At 46.0% G+C, this 14,426-nt stretch overlaps 1 protein-coding gene across 11 annotated transcripts in view; it reads right to left on the bottom strand.

The window, feature by feature from the left end:
• The window catches only part of LOC142291451 (protein 4.1-like), a 259,547-nt gene that overhangs the window by 116,948 nt on the left and 128,173 nt on the right, over nt 1–14,426 (bottom strand). For all 11 annotated transcript variants that reach the window (XM_075335988.1, XM_075335989.1, XM_075335981.1 and 8 more), the window contains exon 5: nt 9,296–9,338. In XM_075335988.1, coding sequence (XP_075192103.1) covers nt 9,296–9,338 — 43 coding nt within the window. The remainder of the gene's footprint in view (nt 1–9,295; nt 9,339–14,426) is intronic.

The raw sequence follows: 14,426 nt of genomic DNA, 5'->3' as shown, positions 1-14,426 counted from the left end.
CCCGCACTTTCTCAGGCACGCCCACGGCTTCCTTCTCTACAAGGACACCGGCAGCCATTAGTGTCAGTTTCTGTACGATACAGAGACAAGTGTGGAAGACCCTGGCATTCTGATAGTCACACAATCGCTGTAACAGGCGTTAAGCAGCACCTGTGGTGCTAACCCCACTAGTGCAGAAGTGCACTTATAGATATGCTTGTACTATATACATTGCACTGTTTGGTCGCACGTTGTATATACCCTCCTGGATTATGCGGAGGAGTTATCAGCATATTCTCTGTGTAAAACAAAGGTGCAGAACCACATGTTTTTCTATACAGCTGGTACAGCATGTACGGCTATACGGCCGGCAGGTACATAGACTCCCATTGTATGCACTAATGGCCAGGGGATGAGGACGGTGTCTGCAGTATTTACTGACAGTTTTTCTGAGACTATGGCTATGATACTAGAAGCCTAGCAGTCCGGACATGTCTCTCACAATATGGGCACTGTTGAATCATTGATCCATGGCCCCCCTCAGTGTGAATAACTAACAGCTCCGGGAATGTCACACGCATCCCAGAGTCACGGCTCTGCACGGACGTCAGTCCCAGACAGCCTAAGGGGCTCGCTATGAGCGGCCTCGGTTTCATCAGGGTCCTAACAGAAGGACTCGCTGTGTAATGAGGCGGAAGTAGCGGCTCAGGATTCTGATCCTGAGACCGCTCTCAATCTGGATACACCTGATTGTGACGCCATAGTAAATAATCTTATAGCGTCCATCTATAGAATGTGGGTTATTTCTCACAGCTCCTCCAGTGGAGGAGTCAGCTTCACGTATTTTTCTGGACCACTCTGCCTTCAGAGAGGCAGTCCAGGAACACCACGCTTATCCAGATATGCGCTTCTCCAAACGGCTTAGGATACACGTTATCCCTGTCCCCTGACTTGGTCAAGGACTGGACCCAATGTCCCGAGCGGCATCCTCCAATCTCCAGGCTTGTAGCTAGATCCATAGTTGCAGTGGGAGATGGAACTGCAAACTCAAAGATGCCACTGACAGACAGATGGATCTCTGGTCGAAAGCCATCTATGAGGCTGTCGGCGCACCGTTGGCTCCGGCATTCTCTCCCTTGGGGCACTCCAAGCTATTTCAGCTTGTCTTACACAGATTGACACGGTTACACGTACATCTGTGCCGCAGGTGGCATCCTTAACCTCTCAAATGTCTGCATTTGTTTCTTACGCGATTCAGGTTGTCCTGGACTCTGCGAACCGTGCGGCGGTAGCCTCCGCTACTCCGTGTTTTTAAGCAGAGCCTGGTCTGCTCGTTAAGTGAAGGGAAGGCAGATTCTGCTTCCAAAAAAGGTTGCCTAACCAGTTGCCTTTTTCTGCTGACCGACTGTTTGGTGAGCGTTGGATGTAACCATCAAACAGTCCAGGGGTAAGGATTCATCCTTTCCTCAGCCCGGACACAACAAACCCCAACAGAGCAAGAGGCAGTCGGGGTTTTCGGCCTTTTCGAGGCTCGGGCAGGTCCCATTTTTCCTCGTCCAATGTGGACTCAAAAGGATCAGAGGAGCTAAGATTCTTAGCGGGCTCAGTCTCGCCCAAAAAAGCGACAGTCTGAAAACCCGCTTCCAAGGCGGCTTCCTCATGACTTGCGGCCTCGGTCGGTAGCAGGCTCTCCCGCCTTGGCGATATTTAGCTGCCATAGGTCAATGACCATTGAGTGTGAGACATTCTGTCTCACGGGTACAGGATAGAGCTCACTTCTCGTCCTCCAACTCGATTCTTCAGAATTTCTCCACCTCCCGGCCGGGCCGCTGCTCTTCTGCAAACAGGGTGCACTCTATAGGCAGAAAGAGTGATGACCCCCGTTCCTCTTCAGGAACAAGGTCACGGTTTTTACCCCAAATTCTTTGCGGTACCTATAACAACGGGCCGTTCCGTCCCGTTCTGGATCTAAAAATGCTCAGCAAGCTCGTGGACACCAGGCGGTTCCGGATGGAATCCCTCCGCCATGTCATCGCCTCAAGGTCCCAAGGATATTTCCTAGCATCATTAGGCATCAAGGATGCTTATCCACACGTGCCGATTGATCCAGAGCACTAGCGTTTCTACGCTTCGTTATAGGAGACGAACACCCTCTGTTCGTAGCTCTACCTTCCGGCTAGCGACAGTCCAACTGGTCTTCGCCAAGGTCAGGGCAGCAGTAGTCACAGTCCTGCACTCTCAGGGTCACTCTGTGGTCCCGTATTTAGACGATCTACTTGTCAAGGCACTCTCTTAGGAAACATGCCAACACTGCCCGAACGTTGCGCTGGAGACTCTCTAGAGTTTTGGGTGGATCATCAACTTTTTAAAGTCAGATCCGACCCCGACCCTATCGATAACATATCTAGGCATAGAGTTTCTTACTCTCTCAGCGATAGTGAAGCTGCCGCTAGACAAACAGCATTCACTACGGGCTGCAAGCTCTTCTTTAAGAACCAGTCGCACACATTGAGACGCCTCATGCACTTCCTACGTAGGATGGTAGCAATGGAGGCAGTTCCTTTCGCGCAGTTTTACTGCGTCCACTACAATGGGACATTCTCCGCCAATGGGACGAGGAGTCGACGTCCCTCAACAGAGTCGTCGTTCTTTCTCAGGCGGCCAAGGAATCTCTACGGTGGTGGCTTCTTCTCACCTCTTGGTCAAAAAGAAGGTCCTTCCTATCCCCGTCCTGGGCGATAGTTACGACAGACGCGAGTCTATCAGGGTGGGGAGCAGTTTTTCTCCACTACAGCGCTCAGGGTACGTGGACTCAGCAAGAGTCCACTCTTCAGATCAATGTTCTTGAACACAGAGCAGTGTATCTTGCCCTACAATCCTTCCAACAGCGGCTGGAAAGCAAGCATATCCGACTTCAGTCGGACAGCTCCACAGCGGTGGCATACATCAACCACCAAGGAAGAACGCGCAACCGGCAAGCCTTCCAGGAAGTCCGGCAGGTTCTGATGTGGGTGGAAGACACGGCATCCACCATATCCACAATTCACATCCCAAGTGTGGAAACTAGGAAGCTGACTTCCTAAGTCGCTGGGGTGTGGCCGAAAGAGTATGGTCTCCTCACCCGGACGGGTTTCAGGAGATCTGGCGCCGCTGACAGAGGCCGGACGTCGATCTAATGGCGTCACGGCACAACAACAATGTGCCAGCTTCATGGCACGGTTTCACAATCATCGAGCTCTGGCGGCAAACGCCTTAGTTCAGCATTGGTCGCAGTTCCAGCTACCTTAGGTGCCACCTCTGGCATTGTTGCCCAGAGTACTGCGCTAGATCAAGACCGACTGCGGCCGCGCCATCCTCGTCGCTACAAATTGGCCGAGGATGTTGTGGTACCAGACCAATCAGACTGGCTGTCTCAAGGGCCATTCTTCCATTTGAATTCTACGGCCCTCAACCGGATGGTGTGGCATTGAGTCCTGGAACCTAGTGTCGTCAGGATTACCTCAGGACGTGGTTGCCACCATGAGACAGGCTAGCATACCAACGTCCGCCAAGATTGACCACAGGACGTGGAAGATGTTCTTATCTCGGTGCTCGGCGCAGGGTGTTTCTCCCTGGCCGGTTGCATCGTCTATGTTTCCTTCCTTCCTGCAATCTAGGTAGGAAAATGAGTTGTCGCTCAGTTCCCTTTAGGGACAAGTCTCAGCGCTATCTGTATTTTTTCAGAAACGACGACTTCCTCAGGTACGCACGTTCCTACGGGGAGTTTGTCTTCTCAGCACTCCGTACAAGCGGCCGTTAGAGCCCTGAGATCTGAACAAGGTTCTAATTGCTCTCCAGATGCCGCCTTTCGAGCCTTTGAAGGATGTCTCCCTTCCCGTTTTTCACGGGAAGTGGCCTTCTAGTAACGGTCTCGTCTCTTAGGAGAGTTTCCGAGCTAGCAACGCTCTCATACAAACTCCCTTCCTGGTCCTTCACCAGGACAGGGTAGTTCTGCGTCCGGTTCCGGAATTTCTCCCTAAGGTGGTATCCCATTTTCATATCAATCAGGATATCACCTCACCTTCTTTGTGTCCTCGTCCAGTCCATCAATTTCAGAAAGATTTGCATCTGTTGGTTCTGGTGAGAGCACTCAGGTTCTACTTCCCGCATGGCGCTCCTGCGCCACCCGGATGCACTCTTTGTCCTTGTCGCTGGTCGGCGTAAACAGTCGCAAGCTTCCAGATCCACCCTTGCTCGGGGGCTCGAGGAACCAATTCTTGAAACCTACAGTTCTACTGGGCTTCTGGTTCTCTCAAGGCCGAAGGCCCATTCTACCAGAGCCGTGGGTGCATCCTGGGCATTACGGCACCAGGCTACGGCTCAGCAGGTGTGTCAGGCACCCACCTGGTCGAGTCTACTTACTTTTACCAAGCATTATCAGATGCATACCTACGCTTCGGCAGACGCCAGCCTAGGTAGATAAGTCATTCAGGCGGCGGTTGGCCACCTGTAGGAGAGGGCCGTTTGACGGCCCTATCATGAGGTATTCTTTTACCCACCCAGGGATTGCTTTTGGACATCCCAATTGTCTGGGTCTCCCAATGGAGCGACAAAGAAGAAGGGAATTTTGTTTACTTACCGTAAATTCCTTTTCTTCTAGCTCCAATTGGGAGACCCAGCACCCGCCCTGTTTTCTCGGGGTTTTTCTGTTTTTTCGGGTACACATGTTGTTCATGTGGTATGGTTCAGTTCTCCGATGTTTCCTCGGATTGAATTGGTCTTTAAACCAGTTATTGGCTTTCCTCCTTCTTGCTTTGGCACTAAAACTGGTGAGCCAGTGATCCCACTGGGGGTGTATAGCCAGAAGGGGAGGGGCCTTACACTTTTAAGTGTAATACTTTGTGTGGCCTCCAGAGGCAATAGCTATACACCCAATTGTCTGGGTCTCCCAATTGGAGCTAGAAGAAAAGGAATTTACGGTAAGTAAACAAAATTCCCTTCTTTTTTTGTTTAATTTTTGCACAATAGCTTTTGTTTGTTTTTTAGTCCCACTATAAAAAGGTACCGTCACACATAACGAGATCGCTAGTGAGATCGCAGCTGAGTCACCGTTTTGGTGACGCAGTAGCGATCCCGTTAGCGATCTCGTTATGTGTGACATCTACCAGCGATCAGGCCCCTGCTGTGAGATCGCTAGTCGTTGCAGAATGGTCCAGGCCATTTTCTTCAAAGGCGATGTCCTGCTGGGCAGGACACATCGCTGTGTGTGACACTGTGTGACAGGGTCACAGTGACTGCTGAGATCGTTATACAGGTCGCTACTGCAACCTGTATCGTTCCTGCATCGCTGGTAAGATCTGACTGTGTGACATCTCACCTGCGACCTCCCAGCGACTTTCCAGCGATCCCCATCAGGTCGCATCGTTTTCGGGATCGCTGGTAAGTCGTTGTGTGTGACTGGGCCTTAAGACTTGGAGATGTGAGCTCTTCATCATCGTTAAGATTATATTCACAAGGTGACAATCATTACAGCTATGTCTACTGTGTTACAGCAGTGCTAAGGAATGATGTGGGAATTAATTTTTTGGAAGAGTTTTTTCTTAACTTTACTAAAAAGACTTCTCTATTGATCAAATCTGCAGCACTTTCATTAGCTTAATAAATCTTCATCTCTTTCTTCCTCTTCTTCCAAGAACCATAACTTTATTTTCCGGTCAATACAGCTGTATGTGGGCTTTGTTTTTTTGCGGCATGAGTTGTAGTTTTGAAAGACACCATCCATTTTATGATACAATGTACTGAGAAACTGTAAAAAAATCCCAGTGGGATTAAGTGGTGAGAAATATGGAATTCCACCATTGTTTTTTGGATTTCGATTTTGTGGTATTTATTTTAATGTAAAAAAAGGACTTGGCGATATGATTTCCGGTTAGTCCAATTGTAGCCATACCAAGCGAGTATAGATAAAAATCAAAGGATAGTGTGGAAAAAAAAAACGTTTGTGTAACCATTTTCCAAGACCCGGTTGACCTTTGTGTGTGTGTTTGTTTTTTTTTTTAGTGTGGTGAGCAGATAGTTTTCTTGATAGTAATTTGGGGTATCTATGTTTTGATTGCTTTCTATTCCAATTTTGTAAGGTGGTGGGTTTACCCCTCCCCCAAAACAAAATTCTGCTGCTTTGATTTTTGGGGGCGTTAATACATTTTATATTTTGATATATTGAGCTTTTATGGGCACTGCTACACCAAAATTGTTTAATTTATTTTTTTGGGATGGTTAAAAGGGGCTTTATTCAATTTAATTTAGACTTTATTTTTTAGTTCCATTAGGGACAAATCATGGTCTGGGCTTCAGAGGAGTACCAGGGCTGTAATCAATGGTCTCCGGCTGCCATGCTAACCCATCGATACCCCGGCATCAGGTCGTAGGTGGCCGACGAGAGCCTGTGCGTACGAGCACTCTATCTGAACGCCACTCTTAGAGGCTGACAGCGGCATTTAACATGTAAAAAGCAGCAACTGGAGCTCCACGTCAGCAGCTTTTAGACACATATAACTGCTATGTAACATAGTGATCATCTACCATGTGTGTGATGGAGCGTATCACCTGGAGGGAGCCCCACTCCACACATTGGGCACCTCTGCTGTGATTTACAATTATGTCATTTTGCCCTAAAGCGATAAAATGTAGGTTTTTCAGCTGGGGGCGATAGTGGGCCCTCTAAACAAGTGAAGATCACTGCTCACATTCACTTTTCTAAAAATAGGTGTTGGTGTAAAATGGATTAGTAACTTATGCGACAACAATGAATGTCACTAAACTCAGACTGAAAATCGTAGTCATAGGAAAGATATTAAAATTCAACCATTACCCGCCACTGCACCCATTTATTCTTGTTACAGAAAAGAATTGTGGATAAAGTCTGACAATTTATTAATACACTTTAAAAAACAACCAACTTTTGGCTGATTCTCACACATCACTTTCCCCGAACAAATATTAATTTTTGGGTCCAGTCACAGTCCAGAAAGAGGGATTTTGACAACTGCTGTGCGATTACTGGTGACATTTTTCACCATGGCTTCATGTGATTTTACATTTAGCTTCTAATATAATAATGTCTTTTTGAATTAGCCTGATATAGATATTAATTTGATAGTGAAATACACTGCCTACTAATAAAATAATGGGTTCACTGTATTGCTGTCTCTTATCTAGCCTCCAACAGCACCTATATAAGGCTACTTTCACACTTGCGTTCAGCGCAGTCCGTCACTGTGGAGAATAGGGCAGTCCGTTAACGCACTGCGCTATTCTTCATAGACTTGTATGGACGACGCACTGTAACGCAAGTGTCAGCGTTGCATCCGCTGGACGACGCAGCGTCGTTATTATGACGCTGCGTCGGGCGGATGGAACGCTGCATGTAACGTTTTTTTGAGCAGCGGAAACCTTTATTTTTCACTGCGAATGCTCTCTTTTTTTTTTTTTAAATCACAAACTTTATTTTATTTCTCGGTGGCCGAACGTTCAGCTGAGCGCTCGGCCGCCGGCATGTCAGGGCACTCAGCTGAGCGCTTGGCCGCCGGCATGTCAGGGCACTCAGCTGAGCGCTCGGCCGCCAGCATGTCAGGGCACTCAGCTGAGCGCTCGGCCGCCGGCATGTCAGGGCACTCAGCTGAGCGCTCGGCCGCCGGCATGTCAGAGCACTCAGCTGAGCGCTCGGCCGCCGGCATGTCAGGGTACTCAGCTGAGAACTCGGCCGCCGGCATGTCAGGGCTCTCAGGTGAGCGCTTGGCCGCCGGCATGTCAGGGCACTCAGCTGAGCGCTCGGCCGCCGGCATGTCAGGGCACTCAGCTGAGCGCTCGGCCGCCGGCATGTCAGGGCACTCAGCTGAGCGCTCGGCCGCCGGCATGTCAGGGCACTCAGCTGATCCCCCGGCCGCCGGCATGTCAGGGTACTCAGCTGAGCGCTCGGCCGCCGGCATGTCAGGGCACTCAGCTGAGCGCTCGGCCGCCGGCATGTCAGAGCATTCAGCTGAGCGCTCGGCCGCCGGCATGTCAAGGCACTCAGCTGATCGCCCGGCCGCCGGCATGTCAAGGCACTCAGCTGATCGCCCGGCCGCCGGCATGTCAGGGCTCTCAGCTGAGCGCTCGGCCGCCGGCACGTCAGGGCACTCAGCTGAGCGCTCGGCCGCCGGCATGTCAGGGCACTCAGCTGAGCGCTCGGCCGCCGGCATGTCAGGGCACTCAGCTGAGCGCTCGGCCGCCGGCATGTCAGGGCACTCAGCTGAGCGCTCGGCCGCCGGCATGTCAGGGCACTCAGCTGAGCGCTCGGCCGCCGGCATGTCAAGGCACTCAGCTGATCGCCCGGCCGCCGGCATGTGAGAGCGCTCGGCTGCCGGCTATTAAGAGCGATCAGCTGATCGTTCACAATAGTCGGCTGCCGGTACTGTAAAGAAGAAAAAAAATAATAAATAAATAACGCTTTCCGTTATTTTGTACGATCCGTAGCATTGCGTTGTGCCACTATATGCAACGCATCCGTTGCATCCGTCACACAACGCAATGCTACAGAAGCCGTCCAACGCAAGTGTGAAACTAGCCTAACTTGGTAGTTTTAAGGCATGTGCACACGATCAGGACTCCTGGACGCAGCGGGTCCTGACCTGCGGGTTCCGTGAGTCTCCTCCGCAGGAGACCGCAGCTGCTTGTACCCACGATCAGAGTTCAGTTTGTTGCGGTCTCCTCGCTTGTGTTCTCCCTACGGAGGACGCATGCAATTCCGCAGCAAACAATTGACATGCTGCGGCCTGGAAAGTCACACCGCAAGTCAGTGTTTGCTGCAAAAGAAACAAGCACAGTGGGCACGGGATTTCTAGAAATCCAATCCACTGTGCTTGTACAGTACAACGCAGCGTTTTGGACGCAGTGAAAAACACTCTACATCCAAAACGCTGCAAACAATGATCGTGGGCATGTACCCTTAACATTTATTTCTAGAGAAAAGATCGTTTCCAAGCTGACACGCATGCTGTAATCTGATTCTTCATTTATTTTAAAAAGCCAAAACAAAGAACAAATCCTAAAGAGAAGAAATATATTTCCCATGGCTTTTATCCCAAATTGATCCCATGTGAGCCAGATTGAATTGGCAAACCATACAAACTCCCATCAGAAGGTGCCTTGGTGGGGAAACCACTGCAAGGTGCTTAATAATGCTGTAGTGTTAACTAAAGTCACTTTATTACTTGAATCAATATATAAAAACCTGCCGCATTTCAGCTCAACCCAACCTTCAACAAATAGGACCTCAACCACACATGCATATACATACCATGCACTTGTTTTCTGATGTCCTTCAGTGGATCGATCCATATCTGAAATGGAAAAATGGATTAACGGTTTTGATTCATTTTTCCAAAAAAGGACAATAGTCTAGAAAAAAACCCTCATGCCATACTATACTGTACATAGGAAAATGTAAAGCCCTACATTCACCCTTACAGTCCTATTAATATCTCCAGTCTATGAGCAGTCACATCGCTTGAAATCGTGCTTGAAGCCAAAACCAGGAAAAGTAGAGGTTTCCTATATATTGATGAACAGTCATCGCTAGCAGGAGGGTTACTTTAATAGGTGCAAAAAAGAAAAAAACTTCTTAACATCTAACTTTTATTAATGCATCTAAAAAAAAAGTCCATATTATGACAACTATAAGGTTAAAAATGCAAAAAAAAAGGTGTGTATACTGACTGGGAGTAGCCAGGCATGTAAAGAGGGGGCGGAGGAGAGGAACTGTCCCTAATCACCCTATCTCAGAACTTGCCTAGCCGCAGAGGTTGGCACCCTAGGAGTCGATGTGGCACCCCCTCTCAACGTTGGCTGTCCCTAGACACCCTATTATCCACTTATACTCAGTGAGAGCAAAGGATAAATCTAAGGTCTGAAAGGCCTAAAATTAAGCACCAACCATATATTAGAGCAGTAACTGACTACAACAACAATGAACCATGCATATGGTCATAGGGATAGTTGAAGTAGAGTGAATGCACAAAAAACACTAATAAATACGGTAGGAAAAAAAATCCCATAAATATCCAGGCAAAATAGTACACAAATGGTAGGCTAAATCAACATACATAAAATAAGTTGGCGAGAGTAAGGCCCCAGCAAGTCAATGTACTTCTCTTAAAGTCTCAGAAAAATATTGATCCATATGCTCATCAAAGAGTCCTGAATATTATTTAGGACATTCCAGAGATATGGGTCCTATTTAGTGCTATTTTTATGGCCGTTACAAGGGGGCGTGGCCCTGATTCTCTGGGGGGGTGTCTTTAAGAGTCCCTGAAATTGCTACCTTATGAGCCCCCCTTGTAAAAACTTGCATGATATAAAAAGGGCCCTCATATCCGGAACCGTATGGCGGATCGAAGAATAAAAATCAAAAACCATTATAAAATTATATATTATACATACATAGACACAGCTCACAAAAAGTTAGACAATTTTGGCCTTCAAGTGTAATTTATGTAAAATGTATAAAGTTCACACTACAGTGATATTTTATCATGAAGTAGGGCATTTAAGTAGAAACATGAAATGGCGATTTCCTCATCACAAGCAATTTATTGAAACAAAAGCCAACAATAGTGTTGGGTATACCCCTCAAAATGTCAGTGTCTCAATAACTTGTCCCATGGCCTTGAGCATCAAAGAATCAATTATAGCTTGATAATGACGTCTCATGCTGTTCACAAGTTGAGTTATTGTCTGCTGAAAAATGTTCCCACTCTTGTTGAAGGGCAGCTCTCAGGTCATTGAGGTGCTGGGTTACAGAGTTACGAGTCTCTATATGGCGACTCAGCTGATCCCACAGGTTTCTTATGGGATTCAGGTCTGGACAAAGTGCAGACCTAGTCTCCAACAGCCAATCCCTAATGATGTGACTTTGATGAGCTGGAGCATTGTTTTCCATAAAGATGGAATGAGGCCGGTGTTGTTCATGCACAGGCACAATGACTGGTTCAATGATGTTACTCAAGTAGTTGGTGCTTTTCATTGTACCACTCACAAAGTGTTGGGCAATTCTGTATTGACTAGACACCTCTGCCCACATTGTAACTTCACCTCCACCAAAGGCTCGTCTAGTGACGACAGTGGCTGATGCATAGCGCCCTCCTTGACGGTTTCAACATCACTGGTGACCATCATTTCTGCTCAGTGCGAATTGACTTTAATCAGTGAACAGCACTGACGCCCACTGGTTCCTCATTCAGCAAATTGACTGTGTGACTCTTCCAGTCTCTCTGTATCTCTGTTGCAACCTGCTGATGACATTTTTAGCTAAGTGGCCACATCTGACTGAGAACATCATGCTTAAAGCCTTGCAATGGCAAGGTACTATTGATTAATTGTTAGGTGTCTTCTTGGTCTCATGCTGCCAAAATGTGAACAGCATGAGTGGAGGACTGGTTAATATCAATTCTAATTGCACTCTAAAATTTATTTGGGGGATTCATGCAACAAACACCTGTTGTGAATTTTGCCATTAGGCTGCTTGTTAGAGAACAGAAAGATGTGGAAAAAGCAGTGAAACATTGAAGAATTGGACATGTGCATTCAAAACGTTTAGGGAAGGTCACATTAAGTTCACCTGAAAAGGTTAGAGTCCGTTTTTTATCATAATCCTGAAATTTCACCTGAAAGCCAAATATCCCTAACTTTTCGTAAGGTAGTATAATATATATATATATATATATATATATATATATATATATATATATATATATATATATATATATATATATATATATATATATATTATAATATATATATATATATTATACTATATATTATACAGTCATATGGAAAAGTTTGGGCACCCCTATTAATGTTAACCTTTTTTCTTTATAACAATTTTGGGTTTTTGGAACTGCTATTTCAGTTTCATATATCTAATAACTGGTGGACTCCGTAATATTTCTGGATTGAAATGAGGTTTATTGTACTAGCAGAAAATGTGCAATCCGCATTTAAACAAAATTTGACCGGTGCAAAAGTATGGGCACCTCAACATAAAAGGGACATAAATATTTTGTAGATCCTCCTTTTGCAAAAATAACAGCCTCTAGTCGCTTCCTGTAGCTTTTAATGAGTTACTGGATCCTGGATGAAGGTATATTTGACCATTCCTGTTTACAAAACAATTCCAGTTCAGTTAAGTTTGATGGTCGCCGAGCATGGGCAGCACGCTTCAAATCATCCCACAGATGTTCAATGATATTCAGGTCTGGGGACTGGGAAGGCCATTCCAGAACATTGTAATTGTTCCTCTGCATGAATGCCTGAGTAGATTCGGAGCAGTGTTTTGGATCATTGTCTTGCTGAAATATCCATCACGTGCGTAACTTCAACTTTGTCACTGATTCTTGCAGATTATTGTCAAGAATCTGCTGATACTGAGTTGAATCCACGCGACCCTCAACTTTAACAAGATTCCCGGTGCCGGCATTGGCCACACAGCCCCAAAGCATGATGGAACCTCCACCAAATTTTACTGTGGGTAGCAAGTGCTTTTCTTGGAATGCCGTTTTTTTTTTGCCTCCATGCATAATGCCTTTTTGTATGACCAAACAGCTCAATCATTGTTTCATCAGTCCACAGGACTTTCTTCCAAAATGTAACTGGTTTGTCCAAATGTGCTTTTGCATACCTCAGGCGACTTGGTTTGTGGCGTGCTTGCAGAAACTGCTTCTTTCGCATCACTCTCCCATACAGCTTCTCCTTGTGCAACGTGCGCTGTATTGTTGACCAATGCACATTGACACCATCTGCAGCAAGATGAAGCTGCAGGTCTTTAGAGGTGGTCTGTGGATTGTCCTTGACTGTTCTCACCATTCTTCTTCTCTGCCTTTCTGATATTTTTCTTGGCCTGCCACTTCTGGGCTTAACAAGAACTGTACCTGTGCACTTCCATTTCCTTACTATGTTCCTCACAGTGGAAACTGACAGTTTAAATCTCTGAGACAATTTTTTGTATCCTTCCCCTGAACAACTATGTTGAATAATTTTTGTTTTCAGATCATTTGAGAGTTGTTTTGAGGAGCCCATGATGCCACTCTTCATAGGAGATTCAATAGAACAACTTGCAAGTGGCCACCTTAAATACCTTTTCTCATGATTGGATACACCTGCCTATGAAGTTCAAAGCTCAATGAGGTTACAAAACCAATTTAGTGCTTAAGTAAGTCAGTAAAAAGTAGTTAGGAGTGTTCAAATCAAGAAATTGATAAGGGTGCCCATACTTTTGCACTCAAATTTTGTTTAAATGCGGATTGCACATTTTCTGTACAATAAACCTCATTTCAATCCAGAAATATTACTGAGTCCATCAGTTATTAGATATATGAAACTGAAAAACCCCAAATTGTTATAAAGAAAAAAGGTTATCATTAATAGGGGTGCCCAAAGTTTTTCATATGACTGATATATATATATATATATTTTATATATAAAATGTATATATATGTGTGTGTGTGTGTGTGTATATACAGTTAGGTCCAGAAATATTTGGACAGTGACACAATTTTCGCGAGTTGGGCTCTGCATGCCACCACATTGGATTTGAAATGAAATCTCGACAACAGAATTCAAGTGCAGATTGTAACGTTTAATTTGAAGGTTTAAACAAAAATATCTGATAGAAATTGTAGGAATTGTACACATTTCTTTACAAACACTCCACATTTTAGGAGGTCAAAAGTAATTGGACAAATAAACCAAACCCAAACAAAATATTTTTATTTTCAATATTTTGTTGCGAATCCTTTGGAGGCAATCACTGCCTTAAGTCTGGAACCCATGGACATCACCAAACGCTGGGTTTCCCCCTTCTTAATGCTTTGCCAGGCCTTTACAGCTGCAGCCTTCAGGTCTTGCTTGTTTGTGGGTCTTTCCGTCTTAAGTCTGGATTTGAGCAAGTGAAATGCATGCTCAATTGGGTTAAGATCTGGTGATTGACTTGGCCATTGCAGAAGGTTCCACTTTTTTGCACTCATGAACTCCTGGGTAGCTTTGGCTGTATGCTTGGGGTCATTGTCCATCTGTACTATGAAGCGCCGTCCGATCAACTTTGCGGCATTTGGCTGAATCTGGGCTGAAAGTATATCCCGGTACACTTCAGAATTCATCCGGCTACTCTTGTCTGCTGTTATGTCATCAATAAACACAAGTGACCCAGTGCCATTGAAAGCCATGCATGCCCATGCCATCACGTTGCCTCCACCATGTTTTACAGAGGATGTGGTGTGCCTTGGATCATGTGCCGATCCCTTTCTTCTCCAAACTTTTTTCTTCCCATCATTCTGGTACAGGTTGATCTTGGTCTCATCTGTCCATAGAATACTTTTCCAGAACTGAGCTGGCTTCATGAGGTGTTTTTCAGCAAATTTAACTCTGGCCTGTCT

Source organism: Anomaloglossus baeobatrachus, chromosome 2 (genome assembly GCF_048569485.1).
Source record: "Anomaloglossus baeobatrachus isolate aAnoBae1 chromosome 2, aAnoBae1.hap1, whole genome shotgun sequence".
In the NCBI taxonomy this organism is placed as follows: domain Eukaryota; kingdom Metazoa; phylum Chordata; class Amphibia; order Anura; family Aromobatidae; genus Anomaloglossus; species Anomaloglossus baeobatrachus.
This window is presented reverse-complemented; position numbering and strand designations above follow the sequence as displayed.